Below are 27,189 nucleotides of genomic sequence, written 5' to 3' on the forward strand. Positions count from 1 at the left end.
TACTAAGATTATAGGCATGTGCCACCATATTTGGCTCTGTGTATTTTTTATACAAAAATAAGTAATCTATATGTTCATTTATTAGAAAATTTATGAACTGAAAAAGTCCTTATTAACTTGAATTCTACTGTAATTAGGTTGTTTAAATCTTTAAGTGTTCTTGGTCTTACTTGCTGAATTCTTTATGTTTTCTAACATTTCTCCAGCATTTTCTGATTTTAAATATTATGGCAGGGCTCACTGGTTCTTTTATTCTTCTTTTATGGTGCCAGGACCTCAGGTGCTCTGCCACTGAGCTGCCTCCTCAGCCTGACTTACTTATCCTTTTGAAGTATACTCTTATTGGTACATTGTGATTTTACATCACAGTGAGGTTGGACATGATACAAACACGGACACACACAGCCCTTGGTCTGCTTCTCTCCAGACGCCCCTCCTCCCCGCACATGTTAGTGAGATAGTGAGCCTTCCTGGTAAGGTTTTACCTATTTCTTGTCTCTGAGAGGAATGTTTATATACTGAGTTTTAAAGACTTGTGTCACTCAAGGGTATTGACAGATGAAATCCTCAAAAAACTACTTTGTTTTGATTTTAATTATGAACTTGATTTTAACTATGAACATCTAGGTTTCCGTTTGGGTCATAGCAAATCAGTAACTCTCCTTAGGACAGATTATTCAGATATTCTACATTATTTGGTAATCAACGTAAGCAATGATATTTTTATCAGTATTCCTTCCAAAAATGTGTTAGTGTGATTGGTTTATTTATGATATTGGTGACTAAACCCAGGGCCTCTCTACCACTGAACTACATCCCCTGTTCTTCTTATTTTTTATTTTGAGTTGCAGAGATTGAACTTAAAGTGCTGGGATTATAGGTATGCCTCACTATGCCCAGCTGAAATAATATTAATTTTGATATTGTCTTTTTGAGCGAGTAGTTTATCTTTTGGGAATACTCAGTATGGCATACATTTATGAAGGAAATTCTGATATGATGTGTGCTCGAGAGTCACTTTGATTCATTACAGAGCAGCAAGTGACACATTCCAAGACCCTGAAACTGTGGACAGCACGGACCTGTATAGACAGTTTTCCACATAAACACTTATATACCTGTGATGAAATTAAATTTGTCAACTAAGCACAAGATATTAATAATGCTAACGAATAATAAAGCAGGACAGTTATTATAATTTTTGCAATAGAAGTTATTTAAAACATGATTTGTTTATAGAATTTTTTATTTGATATTTTCAGAATGTATTTGATTGGGAGTGACTGAAAATGTAGAAATCGAAACCTTGGGTGGGGGTCTGTTCTGTAATGATCAGTTTCTGCTGGTCAGTTTCTTGAAGCAGCTGTTTAGAGAATACATGTTATAACCATGGACTTTCACTGAAGTAGCTTGAATTACAACATCTAAGAGAGACTCCAGTTTAAAACAAGATATTTGAGAATGGCATTTTTGTATGATATTTTATATTAGAGAAGAGCCTTCTTAGTGAAATTCATTTAGCCAAGTTTCTTACTATTTACCTGAATTACTGTGGTATATTTTTAGTTGAATAATTTTTTTTTTTTTCGTGGTACTGAAGTTCTTGGAAACCCTTCTACCTCTGGGCTACACTCCCAGACCTATTTTATACTTTTATTTGGAAACAGGGTCTAACCTGAGTGATCCTCCTGTATCCGCCTCCCAAGTGCAGGGATTACAAAGGTGTGCCACCACACCCGGCCTTTAATTGAATGCTTTGATGTAGGTATGGTTTCTAATGTGGTTTCAGATGAGTTGAAACTTTAAGATACATGATTTTTAAAAATTTTATATATTCTAAGGGTTTACCTTAAATCAGAATTTGCTAATCTTCTTAAAACAATGGTCTTCTCTCAGAATGCCTGCTTTACTTCATCTCTTCCTATGCTTGGGCAAAGAGGAAAGGAGGAGAAAAGATCGAACTACATGTGGCTTATTTATGGTCCTGTTTAAAGACAGAATGTGCAAACAAGAATTTTGCATTTATTTGACATTTTACTTATGATTTAATCTAAATGGAGTAAAATGTGAGAAACAAGTTCATATAAACTGTCATCTTCTTTCCAGAAGAAAAAATATAATAATCCTAAAGTTGAATAGTCTGTGTCCTCCGAATTCTTTAAATTTTGATTTATGCTATTTTGGTCTCTTAGTAGGGAAAAGTACACTGGAAAGCCCTGGATGAGATCACATTCTATGAGTCCAACTCACAGAGAAGATGAACAAAATATTACCCCAAAGATTTGTGTAAGATCAGATTTTTCTTTTGTTTGCTTTTTGTCTGTTGTTTTAAGATGTTTCCATACAGTTTTACTTTGATATCGTTAATGTTCCAGTGATTACTTAGAAACAGGTGTGGAGCGCTTGCCTAGCATTGGTGAGGCCCTGGGCTGGATCCTTGGCGCCACCAAAACAAAATGAAGACAAACACATAAACAAAAGCAGTGCGTAAGGCTTGAAGGTTTTGGTGAACGTCGTAATGTCAACAGTAGCGTGTGCCATGGTATTCCTTCTGCTTCTTAGTGATTCCGAGTTGTGCTAATCAGCCCGTCACATTTCCAGTGGGTTATAGATAATCATGAAACATTTAATTTTGTAGCTATTTTTTCCTTTTTACTAAGTACACATATGGAAATAGTTAGATACCCAGGGATCATGACATCAAGAAGAAATTGGGACTAGTTTGTAGTGAGGTGGGTTCATTCCTTTTCTGATGAAGGTGAGCTTTTCTTACAAGCACGAATCCATGTGTTAGCCCAGATTTTTTTTTTTTTTTTTTTGTTTTGTTTTTGGTGGTACTGGGGGTGGAACCCAGAGGCTTTTTCTACCTCTGGGCTATACTCCCAGACCTTGTTTTTTTATATTTTATTTGGAAACAGGGTCTCACTAAGTTGCTGAGAGCCTCACTAAGTAGCTGAGGCTGGCTTTGAACCCGTGCGATCTTCCTGTCTCAGCCTCCCAAGCGCGGGGATTACAAGCCTGCGCTACCACGCCCGGCTCCAGATTTGTTTTGAACCAGCTTCGTGAAGGAAAAACTCACGCTTGCCAACTATAGACTCGACTGCCTAGCTGGCTGCCATGGGTTATAGGACTTAGTTATGAGACACCATATGTAATACATGGCTGTGTGGCACTTATCACTTTAAACATAACTCACTACATTTTCATCAGTGATAGTGTGGAACAAACAAAATTTAATATAAAGAAAGGGCAGCACATTTTTAATAATGATTAACAATATATTTATGCAAGTAAGGTACTTTTTCTTATTTAAGGAGTGTGTCCACAATGAAACATAGAAAAAAACAAACGAGCATAAAAAACAAACAAGTGATCACAAGTAGGAATCACAATGGATTTTAATATATAAATAATGCAAACAACATTTTGTTGAATATAAATTGGGAGACAGTAAATGATTCAGAAGACTTTAATGCAGTTTTCTCCATCACTTCACATTAATTTAAATATCATAGGTAGATTGATTTATTTGTTAGAAATGAAGGTTTTTAAAAGCATGAAAATGGTGTTTCAACACATTTAATTTCCAAGTAAAGTGTTTAGGCTGTAAGGTAGTCATCATTTTGCACAGATTTAACCTTTTTAAATGTTCAGAGGTTTCAGATCATTATTCATTTGTGGACACAGATCTTGGGTCTTCTTGAGTTAATTATAGTTTTAATTTGGTTGATCGATGTGTAATATAAATTATACAGGAGGGGAAAAAGCATGGAATTTTTATTTTTCAAAAAGTGAAGAATCACCATAATTGTATTTTCATGATGTAAATCCAAAGCCTATTTCTCTTTTTACTCAGTATATGAGTGAGAATTAATTTAAGAACAAAGAGCTTCTTGGACATCATCACAAAACTTCCCTGTTAAGTGATTTTAAAGAGAGTAAATAACTCATCTTTTCAAGAGTCCCCTCTGCCCCTTTCAAGCTACTGTGGTATACCACAATTGAAACTTTTTGTCAAAGAACTTAAAGAGAAGAGTCTGGATTAATTTTTAAAATATTCTTTTGATGATTTTTTTTTGAAATCTAGTTACTGTGTGAATATATTGTTAAGGCATCTCATAGCCCTAAGGAACTATAATAAACAGTCATTAGTTAGAATTGAGAACTCTAGCTTAGTTAGAACATAATCCTCTCCTTTGAGGGTAATACAGCGCTACCAAATAAGTACAGAAAACTCTTGTTACTCTGAATGACATATATTTTGTCTTGCTTTCTTTTCTTCTTTCTTTCTAATTTTCTCCCTTTTTTCTTCTATATTTCTTTCATTATTTCGTTCTTATTATTTTCTTCTTCCCTTTTTTCTCTTTTGTATTTTAGGAAACTCATTCGAAAAAATCTCCTGTTTCTTTGGATGACAGTGATATTGAAGCTCGCCTTAATAGTTGGAATCTTGGGGTAAAAACAGTATTTCTTTTATGTATATATTTGTGTGAGGATCATATTGTCATCTGAACTAATTTAATCCTGTTCCATAAATATTGAATATTAGCTATTTAGTATTGTGTTGGCCTTGGAAAGGACTTCAAGTATGGGAAAATAAATCACTTTTTAAGGAAATACAATATATTCTCTGTCCTTGGCAAGTTAACTTTTTTGCTGATGAAATAAGAGGTATACAAATATAAATAGTTAAATAATCTGAGATGTGATATCATAAGATACAAAGTGAATTATCTGGAAAGTATAGTCATGTGTGCATCATTAGACAGCAGGGATATAGTCTAAGAAAACGTGTGATGCGATTTCCTCCCCGTGTGACCATACCAGGATGTGCTCATCCACACATCGATGGTCCAGGTCAGTCCCTTAGCGTGGGCCTCTGGATCTAATGAACAGCTGTGGGACATGAGATGTCTGAGGCTGCTCCTGGCAGAATACTGTGTTACAGTATGTAAGTATGTATGTATGTATGTATGTATGTATGTATGTATTTATTGTGGTACTGGGGATCGAACTCAGGGGCATTCTACCTCCCCCAGACCTATTTTTTATTCTTTATTTTGAAACAGGGTCTCGCTAAACTGTGGAGAGCTGAGGCTGGCCATAAACCTGTGATCCTCCTGTCTCAGCCTCCTGAATGCTGGGATTACAAGCGTGTTCTGCAACGCCAGGCTCAGTTTTTTTTTTTTTTAATAAGGAGAAATACACTCTAAAATAATGATACAAGTATGACAGCTATGACATCAGGCAGATGATGGACACTTTTCTGGGCCAGTATAATCTTTTGGGACCACGATGGTATATGTGCTTTGTTGTTGATCGAAACCTCACTCTACAGCATGTGACTGCCCTGAGGTGGAGGGGAGGGAAGTCATTTGGGCTAAAAGAGCTCAGGGGTATTTGGCGAATGGGCAGCCACGATGGACAGCGGAGCTCATGTCCAAAGGATGGACGGGACGGAAAGATTTGGATGGATGGACAGAGGGGAAGAAGGAATTCAGGGCAGAAGTAGGCATGAGTAGGTTTGGTAGTGTGAGTGCATTGTCTCGACTGGATGCTGGGATGTATGTGTGGCGTGAGTTGCAGCATCCTCCCTTGGACCGCGTGGCGCTTTGCCTGCTAACTCGAGGCGTGCAGCTTTCAAGTGGCAGACTGTTGTGCGCCCTCAGGGTCCTGCCCTCTTCTTTGTCCGACTTTGCCTGCATGTCATTCAAATGCTTAGAGAAAATTTAAGAGGATTTAAAATGTTTTCATCATTTTTATTACACAATAATTTGTAATTTGAAAAATACAGAAAATCAGAGGACTGAAATGTTTCAAAACCTCCACACTGAGACATGTGTTAACGTTTTGTTATGTGGGCTGAATATCCCTTACTTTAAAATCCAAAATCTGAAATGTTCCAAGACCCAAAGCTTTTCAGGGATCACTGGCACTTAAAAAGTTTTGGATTTGGGGGTCTTTTGGACTCGGGTGCTCAATTGGTAAAGTCTATGCATGTATTCCAAAAATCTGCAAATCTTCAAAATCTGAAATATTTATCTCAAGCTTCTCAAGAAAGGATAGTCAAGCTATATATAGTTTTTCATAAAAATAAACAATTTGGGTCATACTATAAGCTATATTATATGAAATTTAAAATTTTACGTAAGTGCGTAAGAATTTTGTAAATATGACGATGAATGGCAGCATCAACTTATTTTTTTACAGATATCACTTTTTTTTGGTGGTACTGGGGTTCCTGGAAGCCCTTCTACCTCTGGGCTACACTCCCAGGCCTATTTTTATACTTTTTTATTTGGAAACAGACTCTTTAAGCCAGCGCGGCTGCCTTCGAACCTGCGCGATCCTCCTGTCTCCGCCTCTCAAGCGCGGGGATTACAAGCGTGCGCCACCACGCTTGGCAGATATCCCATACTTTAAGACGTGCTGTTTTTGGACATCTAAGTTGCCCCTAATTTGTTGCTAATATAAATAGTACTGCAGCAAAATTCCTTACCTGAATCTTTTGATTCATATTTGGTCAGATTTCTTAGGTTACATTGTATCTGTGATACATTCTCCTCAAGAAAGTTTGTACCAGTTTCAACCAGCAGTTTACCAATTGCTCGTTTCCCATTTATGCACCCTATATTCGAGATTATGACGTGGAAAAACCTCTCCGCTAAGCATGGCCTTTAATGAAGACAGTGCTCCAGGGAACGGCTTGCTGGCACTGTGCGGTTTATACTGGGTGTGAGGAAGTGGAGCCAGGTAGCGGCTGTCTTGCAGACATTAATAGTGGACGATGTTAGCGTCATTCCTATGGGTGGAAAGCACAGAGAGGCAGGCCTGTGCTCTTGGCTGTGAAAAGCTGGATTTTGACTGGGAGCATTGGAAGAAGTCCTGTTGTATTTTTTATTTTGAAATAGGGTCTTACTAAGTTGCTGAGGGCCTCACTTAAGTTGCTGAAGCTGGCCTCGAGCCTGCCATCCTTCTGTCTCAGCCTCTCAAGTACTGGGATTACAGGCATGCGTCACTATGCCCAGCTTTATTTTCTATTTTAAGTTGGCCAGGCTGCCCTTGAACTTGGGATCCTCCTGCTTTAGCCTCCAGAGTGGCCGGGATTCTGGGCATGTGCCACCGCACCTGGCCACTCCAGTCAGAGAGTGCAGATGGTAAGGAGGGCCGATGGAGAGTGGAGAGGGTCTGGCTCATGGAGCTGGCCCAATTGGGAGGTTGAAAACGGTTAAGAAATACTAATCATGTGGATCCCCTGTTAACTTTGGGAGTGTGTTAGTGAAAGAGAAGGGAAAAGCCGGGCGTGGCGGCGCACGCTTGTTAATCCCCGCGCTTGGGAGGCAGAGACAGGAGGATCGCGCAGGTTCAAAGCCAGCCGCGCGCACTGGCTTAGGAGACCCTGTTTCCAAATAAAAATGTTAAAACAGGTCTGGGAGTGTAGCCCGGAGGTAGAAGGGCTTCCAGGAACCCCAGTACCACCACCAAAAAAAAAAAAAAAAAAAAAAAAAAAAAGAATAGAAAAGCAGAGTTGATAAGAGGGAAGATACATAAGCCAAAAGAAAACATTTTCACATTTGAAGGTGTAGGGGAGGTTGCTATTGGAAGAAAGTCCTGTTCCCTGTATGGAAGAAGAGCACAGGAAATCCCACAGTCCAGAGAGCAGCGTCAGAGTGAAAAATACAGGCGTTGCGCTAGCCTTTTAAACCTGCCTTTGCCCTTAGCCATTTGAAACTGTTGATGTACACTTTTTGGTACATAGAATACTTTTCATTTGTGTAATTAAATTAAAATATAAAAAATATTTTGATGTAATACCTATAGAACTAGTCCCGCTTGGGGTTTTGTTTAACATTTTTATTATTCTAAGAATGTACTAACAGTGTAAGATATGAAAGTCTTGCATTTCATGTACTTACAGTGTATATCCATTTATCCAGCTGAACTATATTTCTTGAGCGGAGATGAGTGATGTACTCAGTTTATTAAAATGCTTGGATTTTGTTGTTTTATTTTTTATGAGAATGCTTTGTTGTCTTTCTTCCTCTGAAAGATCAGTTAAAAGCTCAAGTTAATTGTGTTTTAGACCTCAGGGTACATTTTTTAAATTGCCAGCATTACTGTCATTGCCTTTATTGTAGTGCATGTGATACTCCAGCATTTGAAATTTTAGTATTTGTTAAAAATACATTTTTTTCAAAAATGTATTCTCTCTTTGCCCCAAAATATGTTAACTTTTTCTAGGAATGCATACTTTAGGCACAGATTTATTTGTTAAATCCAGTAATTAAATTTTTATCCTGTATTTTTCTTAATATTTAACCGTTTCAAACTAGCCTTTGTGCCCTTTCTGGTTTCTCCAATAGCTTTTAAAGGGGTTTCATGTGTGACTGTCACAGGTTGAATTACTGTACATTTAACTACTTTTTCACGTGCATGCTACTACTGAGTGGTGCGTGGATGGAGGGATCGGAATATTTTGGCATTATCTTTGGCCTGTCATACCTCAGTGACACTTGCTATGGGTACTCATTTGGAAAAAAATACTTAAAATGTTGCCTTATCTGACTTTTGAAATTTTAAGTTCTATTGTTTTTTAAAATAATTATTCTACTACCTTAAGAGCTATATAGGAAATGTTGGAAGTTTTGATGGTTTTGATGTTAGCTAGGGATTATTTGTAGCTTTCTCTACATTTAAAAATGCTATAGCTGGACGGTGGCGCACGCTTGTAATCCCCGCGCTTGGGAGGCGGAGACAGGAGGATCCCGCAGGTTTGAAGCCAGGCGTGCTGGCTTAAGAGACCCTGTTTCCGAAAATAAAAAAAAAGTATAAAATAGGTCTTGGCATGTAGCCAGGAGGTAGAAGGGCTTCCAGGAACCCCAGTACCCAAAATAAATAAATAAATATGCTACAATTTTAAGGTTATGGGGAAGAACCAAGAAATACTTTGTGGTGTCTAGAATATATGAATTTTATTTTAGAACTGGGGTATAAAATCTTAAAAATTAATGAAAATCATAATTATGATACAAATTAAGCAGGTATTTGGATCCCTGTTCCTCTTTGACAAGTGTAGAATTGAATGGGAAACATTAGTTTGCTGACACAATACAAACTTCCATTGAGCCAGACGTGGCAGTGCATGCTTGTAGTCCCAGTATTTGGGAAGCTGAGACAGAAGGATCACAGGTTTGAGACCAGCCTCAGCTACTTAATAGAGTCTGTTTTAAAGTAATAGGGGTGTGTGTGGGGGGTGTAGCTCAGAGGTAGAAGGCTCCTGGGATCCATCCCCAGCATTGGAAACAAAACAGAAGGAAAAGAAAAAGAGCTTCCATTGCATGAAGTTTTGAATTGCAGTCATAGTTATTTTTACTGATGATTTAAAAAGAATATGACAATACATAGCTTAAAAATTACTTAAAAATTTAAAAATTACTGTTTTATCTTAAAAATTACTGTTGGTAGGATTCTTTATTGTATAATTAAATTGATAATATTTATTCCGAGATTCTTATGTAGTTTTTTGCTATCTCTTCCTTCTTTTCCTTGTATTTCTTTCACCTTTCCTTTCCTTTCTTTTTCCTTCTTTTTGATGTATCCTATTGTAATTTCACTGACCCGACTGAGAAAGGCAGTAAGCTGGCATTCATTATGGAGTGCTTTGAAGTGAGATTAGTTGGAATAATTCCTGTTAAATAAGCAGATAAAAGCCAGATGTGTTGGTGCACGCTTGTAATCCCAGAGCTTGGGAGGCTGAGACAGGAGGATCGCATAGGTTCGAAGCCAGCCTCAGCTACTGAGTGAGGCTCTCAGTAACTTGGTGAGACCCTGTTTCCAAATAAAGTATAAAAAATAGGTCTGGGAGTATAGCCCGGAGGTAGAAAAGCCCCTGGGTTCCACCCCTAGTACCACACACACACACACACACACACACACACACACTAAATCAGCAGGTAATTTCACCTATTTTGTATAGTTTTATCTTGGCAATTTTAGGTCATATACCCACTTTTATATTATGTAGTGATCTAGGAGAGGAACTGAGTTGAACATGTTGATATTTTGTACTTCTGTTTTGCCAGTGGTTTCCATAAATGAGTAAAAACATACCGGATTTTGAGACTAGGACACAGTTATCCAAATAAAAATGAGTTACAAAGGTGTTTATGTACAAAGATAAACATTTTGATAAAAGAAATTCTTACTTTCTTTAGAATATAAGAATGTCTAGAATATTCTCAAAATATTAACAGATAATTTCTGTGTGGTAAAGTATGAGTGTTTATTTTCTTAACATTTTATATTTTTTCATTTTTTATATTAAGTATTACTCATATAAAACATACAAAGCTATAAAAACATTTATAGCATTTTCCCAAGGTTTGTATATGGGGAGAGAGAGACTATATTCAGAATTTTATTTGAAAAAATTTCAATTTTTTTCTTTTATTTATTTTTATTCATTTATTTATTTTTTGGTGGTACTGGGGTTCCTGGAAGCCCTTCTACCTCTGGGCTACACTCCCAGACCTATTTTTACATTTTTATTTGGAAACAGGGTGTCCTAAGCCAGCGCGTGTGGCTGCCTTCGAACCTGCGCGATCCTACTCAAGTGCAGGGATTACAAGCGTGCGCCACCACGCCCGGCTTCAGTTTTTTTCTTTTAAAAGTGAAAATAAACTTCCATTTCTGGCCACAGTGGAATGAGTCTATGGTAGCCTCACTCTTCTACAGCTAAAACCTCTGGCTAGAATACAAACAGCAGCTACCTGGGGGCGGGGCAGTAGATAATACGCGGCCTATTGTAGAGGGAAACACGAAGAATGATTACTACACAGACAGAGCTCCCAGGATTTCTGTTTATATTTTTGTTTTTCTTTTCTAACTTCAAGTTAGATGCCAGGCAGGCAAAACTCTGGTGGTTGTATAGTGGACTTGGAAAGCAAAGTTTCACAGAAGGGCCCATCATTTTGGCCAGAAGAATACTTTTTTAAAAAATTTTTAATTTAATTTAATTTTGTTTATTATTTTTTTGAGGTACTGGGGATGGAACCCAGGGTCTCATTGAGTTGTGAATGCCATTGCTAAGTAACCGAGGCTGTCCGTGAACCGCGCTCCTCGGTCTCCGCTTCCCGAATGCTGAGATTACAAGTGTGCACCACCATGCCCAGCCTTACAACAGCATTAAAAATAAAATGTCCTGCCTTGGCCTTGCTTCTAGGCCAGCCTCAGTTGAGAGCTGTACTGTTATGGTATGGTGACAGCAATGAAAGCAACTGGAGAAAGATAGCTCTTACACAAAGAACATGGGGGAGAGTTTATATATATATGTCCATCTTTTTTTTTTTTTTGTTTGGTGGTACTGGGATTCCTGGAAGCCCTTCTACCTCCGGGCTACACTCCCAGACCTATTTTTACATTTTGATTTGGAAACAGGGTCTCCTAAGCCAGCGCGCGCGCGGTGGGCTTCGAACCTGCGCGATCCTCCTGTCTCTGCTTCCCAAGCGCGGGGATTACAAGCGTGCGCCGCCACGCCCGGCTATATGTCCATCTTTTTATTGTCAGGTTTGCTGTGAGAGTGGGCTCAGTCACATGGAACTGTGTGACAGGGTAGGTAATGCAGACTCTGAAGGGAACTCATCATTCTGGCCAGTGGGACTAAGAAAGAAAGCCTCAGAACCAGCCTTGTTGGGGAAAGCGGGAGGAGGCGACGATCCCTAGTTCTGTGTAGGAAGCAGCACACGTCCGGCCTCACACCGAGGTGTGCATATTGGGAACGTCCAAAAACTTCATGGCAGATTTTACAGAGCTGATTTATGGTTTAAACTGTTACGCTAGTCCAGGATCAACTCCCCAGAGGGACCATGGCTCGTCTGGCATGGTGAAAGCGTAGGGCATGGGGCAGACATCAGAACGTCTGTCCGCAGAAGGAGAGGTAGTAACTGTACAGATCTCAACTCCGTTGGTTGTCTACTGAAACGAATAAACAAACAGCAACACTCTCCAGCGCCTTACAATGTAGTTATAATGATTATACTAGAATTTCCTGGATAAGAAAAGTAAATTGGAGGTTAGTAACAGAAATTATTTGGAAAATCCACAAATAATTTGGAAATTAATGAACACACTTCTAAATACTCTAAAGGTAAACAAGTCAAGGGAAATTAGAAAATGTTTTTTTTTAACAGAATTAAAATGATAAGCAACACATCAGGATTTGTGGAATCTGGCCAAGGTTAGAGGGAATTTATAGCCTGGCGTGCTTACGATGGAGACAGGGAAGCTCTGCCCCTTGACTGGCAGCATGAGGAGCTCCGCGGACCTGCTCTCTCGCAAAACAAGGGTCATTGGTAAAAACCATGGGAGATATTAAAAGTCTATGGAAACTGTCCTAGGGGCATAGAGCAAATGAAGATATATTAAAAAATGAACGATAGCTTGGTAAGAGCAGCAAAAGTTTTTGCTGCTTGAGCTGTGACTTGTTTCCACTCTCTCCTGACCCTCAGCTTAGCTTTATGGAAGTTCTGTGCTTAGTGGGTGTGGCCAAGAAGATGGGTTCCCTTCCTCCTCTCAGTTCCTAGTCACAGGATAGAGCATCTTCTGTCCCCCTGAGGCATGCTGCCGACATTTCATATCCTCTGCAAGTCTGAGTTGGAGAGGACCTGTTTGTGAGTGCAGCTGAGTGGGCATGGTGAGGCTCCCTTCTCTCAGCCTCCACTTATCGGGCAGAGGCTCCACCCTAGACACAGGGAGTCAGGAATACTGCAGCCATGACTGTCCTCACCCTGCTGTTCACACGGCAGATTCCACACCAGGAGTAGCAAGCCAAGAAGACAGTGTATGGACTTTGCACAGCGGGGCAACAAGCAGACCAGAGGAACAGTAAGATCAAAGGTCTGAAGGACTATAGTTAGGGACAGTGTGGCATAGTTAAGCCTAACGCTGCTCATAAGAGGAGCAGGGCATGATGGGGCACACCTATTATCTTAGTACTTGGGAGGCTGGGATAGGAGGTTAGCAGATTCATGGCCAGCCTCAGCAATATAGCAAGACTCAGCAACCTAGCAAGACCCTGTTTCAAAACAAAAAAGTAAAAGGGGCTGAGGGTGTAGCTGTAGCTCAGAGGTAGAATTCCCCTGGGTTCAGTGCTAGTACAACACACACACACACACACACACACACACACACACACACACACACAGAGAGAGAGAGAGAGAAAAAAAATGAAAAGAAAATATTGGAAATTTTGATGGTAAAACAAATTAGACATAGAGTTTAACAGAAAGATACGGGAAAGATACAGTTTAACAGAAACAGTCAAGTAAAGAGAGGCCTGCTAAAAAAAAGAGCACTGTCATCCCAGGATAACAGCGTTCTTGCCCAAGGTCTTACCTCTAAGGACTGACACCAAACTTTTTACACCATCATGGAAATAAACTGCACTGAAATGGTCTAGTCAAGCTATTAAATAAGTCAACAAGTAAATGACAATAAAAGTTACTCTTGGAGAGGGGCATCAGGATCCAGAGTTGCTATTTTGTAGTTTTCAAGAAAACTTCCAGTTTTTTAAGAAAAAAAAAAAAAGATATGAAAAGAAACAGGAAAGTGTGACCCATATTCAGGAAAATATCAGGTAGCAGAAGCAGCCTGTCAGAGGACCACTGGCTTTGAAGTCGTTTAACAGACAAAGACTTCAAAGCCACTGTTATAAACATGTTCAAAGAACTAAAGAAAACCATGTTTGAAGAGGTGAGGGAAGCTTTGATGACCATCACATAGAGTTAGAGAATATTAATAAAGAAATTATAAAAATAGAGCCATGTGGAAATTCTAGAATTAGATAATATAATAACTGAAGTGAAACCCGTATTATAGGGATTCAGTAGCAGATTTAAACTGGTAGAAGAAAGAATCAGTGACCTTGAAAAACAGATGAATAGAGATTAAGCAAGCCAAAGAACAGGAAAAAGAATAAAGAAAAGGAAGCACTGCCTCAGAGAACTGTGGGATACCAGTATGTGTACAGATATATTGTGTAATGGGGGTACTAGAACGAGGGGAGAAGAGTGGGAAATAAATTTAATTCATAATGGCTAAAAATTTCAAATTTCATGAAAAACATAAACTCCTCAGAAAACTCCATGAACTCCAAGTTAGGATAAACACAAGAAATTTGTACCCACATTGTAGTAAAAATGTTGGAAGACACCGAAAATTCATGAAAGCAGCAAGAGAGAAGAAAAGGAAGTTCTAAGGCATCCATCTAAACTCCAGTCTACAGAAATCGCAGAAAGAAGAGCAGGGCAAATTCAAAGCAATAGAAGTGGAACGTGGAAAAGCAATGCGAAAATCAATGAAATCACAGGCTAGAATCTTATTTATTTATTTACTTACTTATTTATTTATTTATTTATTTATTTATTATTTTGGTGGGACTGGGGTTCCTGGAAGCCCTTCTACCTCTGGGCTATACTCCCATACCTATTTTATACTTTTTTATTTTTGGAAACAGGGTCTCTTAAGCCAGCGGGGCTGGCTTTGAACCTGCGTGATCCTCCTGTCTCCGCCTCCCAAGCGCGGGGATTACAAGCGTGCGCCACCACGCCCAGCTAAAGGCTAGAATTTTAAACTGTGGACAAATTGAATAAATTTTCTGCTAAACTGACCAAGAATAAGAAAAAGAATGAATTTTCAATATTAAGAATTCAAGAAGCCAGGCGTGGTGGCGCACGCTTGTAATCCCAGCATTTAGGAGGCTGAGATTGGAGGATCGTGGTTCGCAGACAGCCTCAGCTACTTAGATAGGCCCTCCACAACTTAGAGACCCTGTTTCAAAATAAATAATAAAAAATAGGTCAGGGGTGTAGCTTGGAGGTCGAATTTCCCTGGGTTCCATCCCCAGACCCTCAAAAAAAAAATTAAGGAGGAGATATAATTGCAGACCCTACAGATATTAAAAGTAAAACACGGAGTTACTGCAACCAACCCTATCAACATAAATTTGACAATGTCGATGAAAGGATCAGTGTCCCCAAGGATCTCAAAACACCAGAAGTAACTCAAGAAGAGATACATAATCTGAAAAGCCCTCTTTCTATAAATAAACTAAATCTATAGTTAAAAATCTTCCAACAAAAGAATGCTCCGATCACAGAAAGTTTTATTGACAAAATTTCGTCAAACAATTAAAGGCAAATTGTTCATTTTAAGTGTCGACTTGAGTGCGACAGTACATACCTGCATGTGTCTGTGAAGGAGTTTTCTGGAGAGATCATCATTTGAGTTAGTAAACTGAGTAAAAATGATTGGCCCACATCTGTGTGGGCAAGCATCACCTAATTTATTGACAGCTCAGCTGGAAAAAAAAGAGGAAAAAAGAACTTGCTCCTTTTTGTGGAGCTGGAACATCTGTCTTCTCCTGCTGTTGGGTATCAGAGCTCCAGGTACCCCAGCTCCTGATTTCAGGTGGCTCCTGATGCAGGTAGCATGATGTGTGACTGTGCAGCCTCATAACCATGTGTGATAATTCCCACAATATATTCTAATTCATATATATATACACATATCTTATATATCTCTATATGTAGATCTCTCTCTCCGTCTCTCTCTCTCTCTCTCTCTCTCTCTCTCTCTCTCTCTCTATATATATATATATATATATATATATATATATATATATTCCCCTCTTTCTTTAGAGAATCTTGGCTAATACAAAGGTGTTTATTTGCATTTCTTATATTGGACAAATCAAATATGAAGTCTTGATTCAGAATAGAATTACCTCCTAATTTTACTTCAAAATAAAATTATCTCCCTTCTAAAACAAGAAATACCAATTGTATACAAGATAGAATAGAAGAGGTGTTACTCCCAGAATGTGTTATGAGGACAGTTTTATCTTTTTTTTTTTTTTGGTGGTACTGGGGTTCCTGGAAGCCCTTCTACCTCTGGGCCACACTCCCAGACCTATTTTATATTTTTATTTGGAAACAGGGTCTCTTAAGCCAGCAAGGCTGGCTCCGAACCAGTGTGATCCTCCTGTCTCCGCCTCCCAAGTGCGGGGATTACAAGCGTGTGCCACCACACCCGGCGTGAGGACAGTTTTATCTTAATATCAAAATTAGAGTCTAGGGAAAATATTTGGCTATCATATATCTGACAGAATTTTATCAAGAAAATATAAACAATTCTTAAAACTCAAAAATAAGAAAAGAACTCAATGAAGTGGTAAAGATGCTGTAATGAGACATGATTACACATGTATTAGAATGGTTAAAGCAAAGAAACCAGCAGTGCCAGCTTGTGGTGAGGCTGAGGAATTACCAAAATTTAGCTGTCCTTGGTAGGAATGCAAAATATTAAAGTACATTTGGAATTGTAAAGAATAAGTAAAACACTAATTTACCATATGACCAAACAGTCTCACACCTATGTATTTACTCAGTTGAGATGAAAATGTATGTCCACACAAAAATCTGTGTGAGAATATTTAAAACAACACCCTCCCGACTACAAGGGTAGAAGTAGCACAAGCGATTTTTTTTTTTTAAAGTTTGATGGAACTGTTTTGATTGTATTTTGTTGTTTAACACTGAATTCATTTGCTAAACAGAGCTATAGAGTGAATCTTAATTAAAAAATTAAAAATTAAATATAATCTTTTTTTGGGAGAGGATACTGAGGATTAAATGCAGGGGCATTCTACTTCTGAGCTACATCCCAGCCCTATTTTTTTTTAATTCTTTATTTTGAAACAGGGTCCCACTAGATTGTGGAGGGCCTCACTAAGTAGCCGAGGTGGGTCATGAACCTGGTCTTCATCCTCCTGTTTCAGCCTCCCAAGTACAGGGATTACAAGAGCGCGCCCCGATGCCCGGCAAAAGTGAAATATATTTTGCTATTTCTAACGAGGAGTTAGACATGAAACAATATGTTACTTTCTTGTTTTGTGTTTTACTCATTATTTTAAGGAAAAAGTAATCACTTGTCTTCCTAACTTGCAAGTGTATTTTTCATTTGTAGCTTAAGTGAAAGAGCTGAAGCCTATCAGAGTAACTAAAGAGTTTGGTTCCTTATATAGAATTTTTTCTTTGAAAAATGTTTATTCACCATGAGAGAACTAAGAGTGTGTTGAGATGGGAGAAATTGCTATGTTTTTTTTTTTATTTTTAAAATGCCATGGGAATTTCTGAACGTAACAGTGTGGTTATAAAACAGACCAGGTAAAAGAATGGGGTATTCACCTACTTACAGGATAATTATAAAGCTGATTTTATTAGGGCATAAGGACATTTAATTAAATGATTCTATTTTAGCAACACTAGAAACATCCAAAGACTAGTTCTCCCTTCAAGTTTTTACCTGAAAATAAAAACAAAATACAAAATGAAAGAAAATCCCAAATAGCTGTAAACGTGGCAATTAAAACCAAGTGTAGACTAATGAATAATGGCGAACTTTGATAAAATATTCTGTGATGTGTCCAAAGTGATACTTAAGATCAAAGATCTCTTATTTAACCTAAGGATATAAAAAGAATAAACCAAGCCCAAACCAAAACAGATAAAAAGAAACAGAATGGCCCCAAACTTATTAGCACCAATCAATGAAGCAGAAACTGGATCTTTGCAAAGAACAATAAAATGGACAACCTTTTATTGCTCTTCACATGATCTAGCCACAGTGAGAGGACAAAGAATGACGTTAAATGTTGAGAAGAGGTCATAGCAGTAGACACAGGGATCTCACCACCGTAGCAGACCTCCACGAGCTGGTTTGTAAAGCGCACGGGTGTGTAAGAAACAGTGCAGATTTCATCACTCTACTTCCCTTGTCTTGCGGCTGTTTTGTTGTTGTTGTTGTTGTTGTTGTTGTTGTTGTTGTTGTTGTTGTTTTATCTTCTGCCAGGCCATACTTTTCCTTGCTCCTCTACTGTCCTGTAAGGAATGTGGGAAGTCTGGCTCTTCTACTCAGTGTGACCTTCCTGTAGGACTTACTGAGACCCTTTCTAGTCACTAACCCAGGGCAGTTCTGACCCTGGGAGACCAGACATTTACTTGAAAAATTCTGGCAGAGATAAGCTCCTCAATTGCCAGCTCACAGAACTTTAAGGTAAATAAGTGGTGGTAGGTTTTTTTTTTATTGTTAAGATTTTTATTGGTGAAACGTAATTGTATGTCATAATGAGACTCAAAAGTGGCACATTTATAAATGCATAACATCTCTTGGTATGGTTTCCTCCTCACGCCATCTTGCTGCCCCCTTCTCCCTCCCTGTACATGCTCATAAGATTGTTAGTGTGTATATGGACATCACATTATTTGTTCTGATCATTGTAGTTTTAAGCCTTGAAGTTCTGGGACTATTTGTTCAGCAGCAAAAAGCTAGCTGGTACACCAGACACTGCCCGTCTGTCAGACTGGTGGTGTCAGTGTACATCCCAGGCAGGACTCACTTGCCATTGTGTTACTTTTTTTCTAGTACTTCATCTTGTCAGATAATTTTTAAATTTAAAATAATTTAGTTTTTATTCAAGGTGGTGAAAAAAAAAGAAAAAGAAAATGGCTGTGGGTATATGTAGCCTGGAGTTAGAATGCTTCTGGATTCGATTCCAAATACCGCTGCAGGTGGGGGAGAAGGCCAGGGTGGGGAGTATTGGTGCCCGCCTGTGATCTCAGTACTTGGAGAACTGAAACAAGAGGATTACGGTTTCGATGCCAGCCTCAACATCTTAGTGAGGCCCTATTTCAAAATAGAAAATAAAAAGGGCTAGAGGTATAGTGCCCCCGAGTTGATTTACCATTGCAAAGATAAAAAAGTGCGGTGCCTACTACTTAAAGTGGGTTGCCTGCCTTCTTGTTACTGATATGTGAGAGCTCTGGTGTATTTTGGATAACGGTCCTTTTGGAATATAGAACTAAATATTTTTCCCACTGTGTTGCTTTTCTTTCTTTCTTTTACTGGTATCTATGTTGAATAGCTATTTAAAAAATAATTATTTTTGTGCGTGTGATTTTGGGGATTGAACCCAGGAGCATTCTATCTCTGATCTGAGCTCCACCCCTAGCCTGGTTTTTTATTCTTTATTTTGAAAGAGTTTGCAGAGGGACTGACAAATTGCTGAAGCTGTTCTTGAACCTGTGATCCTTCTGTCTCAGCCTCTCAAGTACTGGGATTGCAAGCGTGCGCCACCACGCCCAGCTGGGGTCTTAAAGTCATTTTTCTATTTACAGTTAGTGCCATTTTGCATCTTAATTTGCAAGATATATTTTTTACTATCTTAATTTCCTTAAGATGTCCTGTGTTTTCTGATAGAAACTGTTTAGATCTACAGAACATCTGAAGGTGGTTTTAGTGTTTGTTCTAAGATAGGGAGCTAAGATTCCTTTTTGTCCCCTGTAATATATGCAGGAGACACTGCCACTTATTGAAAATGTCATTCTTATTTTGCTACACCACGGTGCTGTTTGCCTCATAAGCCAGATGACGGTGTGCCTATTTGCATTCTGGCCCTTTGGCTTGTTTGCTTTGCTTCTCCCAATGGACTGTGTATCTGTGTGTTATTTATGTTCATTAAATGTTTGTTGACATGTTTTGGGTAAACTGGTGAATGAGCCTCCACTTGTAGAATAATTTCTGTGGAAAAACATTCTTAAAGTTCTAAAATATTGACTTAAAATGTAATTTTGAAGCATAATTGACTTGGCATTGAAGACCGAATTTATTTTTTGCTATGGAGAGAGTTTTGGCAGTCCTGACTGATGCTGTGATTCAAAGCCATTGATTTTAGTTGTGTTATTGGTAAGATACTGATCTGAGACACTTCATATATCAGATAAAGTATCTTATATTTACTTGTTTAATTGGAATAAGAAGCTGCTCTAGCTTATCAACATGAGTCTATAAGGGGGGACTTGCTCGTGTCAGAATGACCAAATTCTGGATAAGCAGAAAAACAAAACAAAACAAACCCCAAACAGACAAGCTCCTTTGTAATCAAGCAGCCTGGTAAAAACTAAACCACACAAAATGGCAAAAGACAGTTTTCACTAGAGAGTCTTCATATATCTTTGTGTTTAGTTTAAATTATTATATATTATATTGTTGTGATTCTGTTTGCCTTTTAAACAAGAAGAGTGCAGATATATGTGTGATTTAATCATGCCATTGGAATTTAATCATTTCCGGCTTTGCTTTCTATATAGTATTTTCATAGATGTCAGTGTTTCATTTAAGTCCTTTGTATCTTCCATCCTGGATATTCTTTATTGTGGTATTCCTTCCTTTTTTTGAGGTATTATGAGAGATCAAGAAATGTTCTAAAAGAGCATGAAAAAAGTCAGTGTTAAGACTGTTTACAGATTTCTTTAAGTCCATGTAACTTGTGGACAAGTGGGAACATTCAACTTCAAAGCACATCTGGCTGTTGTTACCAAATCAGAAAATAGATTGCTTATTTTCCCCAAATAGACTCAGAAACATGCTCTACTATGAATAGTTCGCATTGCATATTAAAAGTGGTTGTAAGAAAAGCTCAGTGCATTGTAACTGAATAACAACAGCATATTGGTACTAGTTTGCTGTGTTCATTGTTGCTTTAAAAATGGAACCGACATTTTCTATTTGTCTTTTCTTTTGGCCAGCTTGAAGAAGGAAATTTATAATAATGAAATGACTCTTTTAATTCTTTATTTAATGGCTTTTAAAGACGAAGGGGATGAAACAGGAGTTACTTCTGCCTAGTTGAAATGCAACGTTATAATTAGCTAAACCAATATTTTGTACCCTGTTTATAAATGTAGAGCCTGGGTAAAAATAAATCACAGATGTTTTTTCTTTTTTCTTTTTTGGCTTTTGGTTTTAAATTCTAAACTTAATTAGAGCTTGAGTATCCCTGAGTAATCCCTGTTTCCTCTTCCTTTTTCTCCTCCATATTTAATTCTGCTTCATGAATTAGGGTTTTGTATATTTGAAGATTTCTGTATGTCTTTGAAGAGCTTACTCTCTAATTCTGCTTTTCTGTATTCTAAAAATAGAGAATGAATACCTATTTGTCATATATGTACCTTCAGACAATAAATATTTATTGAGTATTTGCTGTCGACTGGAACTTTACTGTTTCTAATTTTCAAAGAGCTAGGTATAAACAGTGCTGCTATTAAGGAATATACCTCTTTCTCTGGTGCAATATTTAAGTAGATTATATTATTACCTCTGTGTTTCCACAGCATACTAACTCATATAACCATCAGTAATGCTTCATATATTGGACAATTAACAAATGCTTAATGTATCCCAATCTATAAAATTGTAAAAGATCACTTTTTAAGATATTCCTCTAAATCTCATATTTCTAAAGAGTTTAAGCATAGTTTCATATTTATTAACCTTTCATAACTCACCATCAGTAAAATGTGCCTCAAAGTTTTCTTCATTTGTTTCTGGTGGGTTGCTCTCCCCACCATGCATTTTAGTTTTTTTTTTTTTTACACATTTTGGAGACTCATGATTTGTGCAAACATCTCCCTGTCTAGATATTTTTATTCATTTTGTATCATTTTTGGAGAGAAATTCTTAAAGTGGTTAAATTTGTTAATTTCTTTCTTCCTTATGTTTTTTGTTTTTTGTTTCTTGTTTAAGAAATCTCTACCTTCAGGCCATAAAGTCATTCTTCATAATTTTCTTCTGAATGTTTCTTTAGTTCTTCTTTTAGTGATAAATACTCAATTCATTGGGAATTTATTACATATGACGTGAAGAATTGATCACTTTATTACACACATTCTTAATAATTTGAAATGCTATAATTTTCACCAAGCACATTCCTATACACAGACTATCCCTGATTTGATTTACTAGGTGGTACAGAAGCAATTATGTGTTTGATAGAAACTGTACTGTGTGTGTTTGCGTGAGAGAATTACTGGGGATTAAACCCAGGGAGTTCTACCTCTAAGATATAGCCCCGTGCCCTGCCTGCCCGCCTGCATTTTACCTCTGAGCTACACTGCCGAGAGTCTCCCTAAGTTTCGGAAGCTGTCCTCAAGGTTGTTATCCTCCTGTCTCAAGGACTGGGATTACAGACATGTGCCACAATGCCCGGCAGGTTTTGAAACTGGGTTACCTAGTACTAGCCTCAAACTTGTGATCCTTTTTGATTAGCCTCCCAAGTTACAGGTGAGCACCGCCATGCCTAGATGAAGCTTGAACTTCTAATTTTGATTTTGATCTTTTCTGGAGCTCGTGAGAACTCTTTAGTGATGCTGGATGGCGACAGCAAACCACAGCTCCCAGTCCCCATTCTCCCTTGGGGCTGGCGTGCTAAGCTGTGACGTTTGGTAGGTTGGCTGTCTTCAGTGCTCTTTTGAGTTATGCCATTTCCCAGTATTTCTGATCAGGGTATAGCCCCACTATGAACTGAGGAACATCTGCATACTTGAGCTGCTTTCTGTTTTCTAGTTGGTTCCACTGGTTTGTCCTTATTATTTTAGTTTTGTTATATTTTTGTAGATTGCCCCACTTTATTTTTTTCAGCATATCTTGGGTATTCTTGCTTTCTTATTTATTTATATGAATTTTATAATGAACTCATGAAATTAAAAAAAAACCCATTGAGATTTTGGTTTGAGTCACATTTAATAACTAACTGAAGTTAAAGATTGAGATTTTCTTAGAATCTCGACAATATCTACAAACATGGTTTCACCTGGTTTAATTCAACCTCTAATATTTTTCAATGAAGCTTAGTTGTTTCAACATAAAGGGCTTGTGCATCTTTTCTCAGATTTAGTTTTGGTAATTGTACAAAGTTTTATGATTATAAAGCATCTATCTTTGTAAAGTCTTCTTTTCTCCTAGATGTTTTTTTTTTTTCATTTACAAAAATGCATTTGACTTTTATATATAGTTTTGGTATCCGGCAACTTTGTCAAACTCTCATTAGCTCTAAAAATTACTTATTTTTAGGATTCGATGAAAATTGATGAAGTCTTATTCTTTTTCTAATATTTGTGTTCTTTAATTTTTCCTTATTTTCTTCCTTTCCTTCTCTTGCCTTTAAAAAAATGAAATGCTGTTTAGGCCAGGAATGGTGGTGCATGCCTGTAATTACGGTACTTGGGCGGCTGAAATGGGAGGGTTGCAGGTTTTAGACCAGCTTCAGCAATATATTGATTCTTTCAGCAATCTAGTGATACCCTGTTTCAAAATAAAAAAGGCTAGTGTTGTAGCTTGAAGGCAGAATGCCCCTGGGTTCAATCCCCAGTTTAATAGATTCTCTTCATTAACTTAAGGATGTCTCTTTTGTTCATATTTTCTCAAGGTCTCTAAAAAGTCATGAATAGCTATGGAATATTTTCAAGAGTTTTCATCTTTTGAGAGGGTCTGTAGTTTTCCTCCTTTAAACCATTAATGCCGTCATCTCACAATACATTGTTATAATTTAATTTTATTATTTTTGTTAGTTAAGTGGTCAATTATTTATTAAAGATATTTAAGATATACAATAAAAGTCCTGTCTTTGCCCATCTATTTATCATTTCTGGCATTATTTAGTATTACTTTAGGTGGAGTTTTCATCTGGTGTTATTTCAGGTTTTAAACTCTTTTTCCTCATGACTCTATCATAGGTATCTCTCCAAGTGCCTGGAGTATGGTAAATATGAAGGGAGTGATTATTGAATGAATATGCTATAACTTCAAGTGTGGTACAAAAGTAATTCCTTAGAACGACTTTTTATATTATTTCCTAGTTAACCATGTTCATCTTTGCTCAGTGATTTTTTTTTGTTGTTATGCTAGAGATTGAATTTATGGGTATTCTACCTCCAAACTACACCCCATCCCTATACATACATACATATATGTGTCTATGTATAACACACATATTACACATGTAACATATGTATAATTTTAAAAAAACGGGCTCTAAATTGCTGACAAGCCTCAATAATTTACTGAGGCTGGCTTGGAACCTGTGATCCTCCTGTCTCTGCCTCCTAGGTACTGGGATTATAGGCATGCAACGCTGTCTTCAGCTCTCTCAGATTTTTATTTTATCTTTTCAGAACTACCAACTTTTATCTATATAAGTGGAAAATTAATTTTGAGACTGAAACTTCTCAGCTATACATATATATAATATATAATATATAATATTATATAATATATTATACAATATATAATATATGTTATATAATATATGTTATATAATATATCTTTTTTGGTGGTACTGGGGAATGGAATCCAGGGGCTTTCTACCTCCAGGCTACACTCCCAGACTTATTTTTTATATTTTATTTGGAAACAGGGTCTCTTAAGCCAGTTCAGACTGGCTTTGAACCTGTGTGATTCTCCTGTCTCAGCCTCCCAAGCGTGGTGATTACAAGCATGTGCCACCACGCCCAGCCTCAGCTTGATATTTTTTAATCTGCACAAAATAATTTTCATAATATTCTTATAGTATAATGAACCATTTATTTCTTCTAAAATATGGGTTTTTTTTCCCCTTACAAAAAAGGGCATTAGAAATCTGTTCAAGCCTGGTGTGGTGGTGCACGCTTGTAATCCCAGCACTTAGGAGGCTGAGACACGAGGCTCATGCAGGTTCAAAGCCAGCCTCAGCTACTTAGTGAGGCTCTTAGCAACTTAAGGAGACCTTGTTTCCAGACAAAACATAAAATAGGTCTGGGAGTGCAACCTGGAGGTAGAAAGCTGGGTTCCATCCCAGAGTACCACACTAAAAAAAAATAAAAAAATGAAAAAATCTCTTTAGAGAAATGGTATCAGAAAATTCCCCAAATATAGAAAATGAGTTGGATGTTCACATACAGGAGACATTCAGAACCCTAATTAGACAAGATCAAAGAAGAACTTTTCCATGTCACATAATAATCAAAATGACAAACAAAAAGGCCAAGGAAAGAATCTTGAATGCATTGAGAGCAAAACGACAGGTGACATTCAGGGGTAAAACAATAATAATTACTCCAGACTTCTCAACCCCAGTCATGAGAGCCAAGAGGGACTGGTATGATGTACTGTAGACACTGAAAGAAAATGACTTCTAACTATGACCGCTTTATTTAGCAAAGCTATCTTTCAAAATTGATGGGCCAAAAAAAAAAACCTTCCAAAATAAGCAGGAATTAAAAGAATACCAAGCCAGCATTAGAGAAAATACTTAAAGAAATAAAACACATTGAAGAAAAAAGAATTAAGTAACAGAACCAGAGAAGGTATTAGTTCAACCAGATAGGCAACTAAGCAAAGGAGAAATAACACTCTACCAAAAAGAAAATAGAACTCAAAATGTTAGGAAACATAAATCATCTCTCAATTATAATATTGAACATCAAAAGTCAAACTCCCCAAATAACAGACATATACTAACATTATGAATTAAAAACATAATCCAACTATATGATGCATGCAAGAAAATCACTTTATAAGCAAAACAAGAAGGACTAGACATGAAAGCAATTCAAATAGGAAAAGAACATAAATTACCTCCATTTGTAGGTGACATGATTCTATACTTAGAAGACCCAAAAAACTCACCTGAAGGACTTCTAGAGGTGATCAACAAATTCAGCAAAGTAGTGGGATACAAAATCTTATCTAAAAAATCAGTACCTTTTATATACACCAACTATGGATCCACTGAAAAAGATCCCCAGAAGATACAGTTACAGTAACCTCAAAAATAATAAAATACCTTGGAATAAATCTAACCAATGTAGTTAAAAGACATCTACAGTGAAAATTATAAAATGCTAGTGAAAGAAGTTGAAGATCTTATAAGATGTTGAGATCTCCCATGCTCTTGGACAGACAATATATATTATCAAAGTGTCAGAGTCATTGAAATCCTTATTAAAATACCACTGAATTCTTCTCAGAGTCCTACATTTCATATGGAGAAACAAAAGACGTAGAATAGCCAAAGCACTTCTCAGCAATAAGAACCATGCGGGAAGCATCACAATTCCTGACTTTAAATTATACTACAGAGCTTTAGTTTAAAAAAAAAAAAAACCAGAATGGTATTGGTATAACAACAGACACAGAGCAATGGAACAGAAGATACAGAAACATCTACACACTTACAGCCAACTGATTGTTTAGAAAAGTGCCAAAAACATATGTTGGAGAAAAGACAGCCTTTCCAATAAACAGTTTTGGGAAAACTGGTTATCCATTTATAGAAAAATGAAATTAAATCCTCTTACTCTGCACAAAAGTCAACTCAAGATGGACCAAAGACTTGGATTAGACGAGAAACTTTGAAATGACTAGAGTAGGGCATAGATCCAGCACTCCAGTTTATAGGCATAGGTAGAAACTTCCCCGATAAGACCCCCCAAAGCTCAAGAAGTTAAAACAGGAATTAACAAATGGAATGGCATTAAAGAAAACCATCAAAAGGAGAGAGAGAGAGATACAAAGTGGGATGTTGCTCTGACAGAGGACTGATACCTGAAATATGCAAATTACTCAACACTAAACAAACTAATAACCCAATCAAGAAATGAGCAATTGAAATAGACACTTCACAGAAGAAAAAATACAAATGGCAAATAAAATGAAAAAAAAGTTCGATATCATTAGCAGTCAGGGAACTCTAAATTAAAACCACAGTGAGATTCTGTATAACCCCAGTCAGGATGGCAGTCATCAAGAAATCAAACAATAAATGCTGGCAAGGATGTGAAAAAATAGGAACTCTTCTACATTGGCCATGGAATTGACAATTAGTGCAGCCACTATGGATATCAGTGTGGATATTCCTTGAAAACCGGGAATGAACGTACCATATGATCCAGTTATACCACTCCTGGGTATCTTTCCAAAGGGGCTGGAATCGGAATATTATAGTAATACGTTCATGTTCATGTTTACAGCAGCACAATTCATACTAGTCAAATTATGAAACCAATCCAAGTGTCCATCAACAGATGAACTATAAAATTCTGGAGTGTGCATATAATAAAATACTACCCTGCAATAAAGAAGGACAAACTTATGTCATTTACAGGAAAATAGATGAACCTGGAGAACATTATGTGAGATTCGCCAGTCACAGAAAGTGAACGGTCATATATTTTCTCTTCTACATGGACGTTAGGGAGGGACTTCAGGTAGTGAAGGGGAAACTCCAGTGCAGCAAGGGAGGAGGTTTTGGGAAGAGAG

At 37.4% G+C, this 27,189-nt stretch overlaps 1 protein-coding gene across 1 annotated transcript in view; it reads left to right on the plus strand.

Moving 5' to 3' along the window:
* The window catches only part of CEP112 (centrosomal protein 112), a gene marked incomplete at both ends in the record, with an annotated part of 477,771 nt that overhangs the window by 44,010 nt on the left and 406,572 nt on the right, over positions 1-27,189 (plus strand). The window contains 2 exons of the mRNA XM_080714112.1: positions 2,193-2,286; positions 4,378-4,455. Of these exons, the coding sequence (XP_080570238.1) occupies positions 2,193-2,286; positions 4,378-4,455 (172 nt within the window). The remainder of the gene's footprint in view (positions 1-2,192; positions 2,287-4,377; positions 4,456-27,189) is intronic.

Source organism: Muscardinus avellanarius, assembly GCF_963383645.1.
Source record: "Muscardinus avellanarius genome assembly, chromosome: 16".
Lineage (NCBI taxonomy): Eukaryota > Metazoa > Chordata > Mammalia > Rodentia > Gliridae > Muscardinus > Muscardinus avellanarius.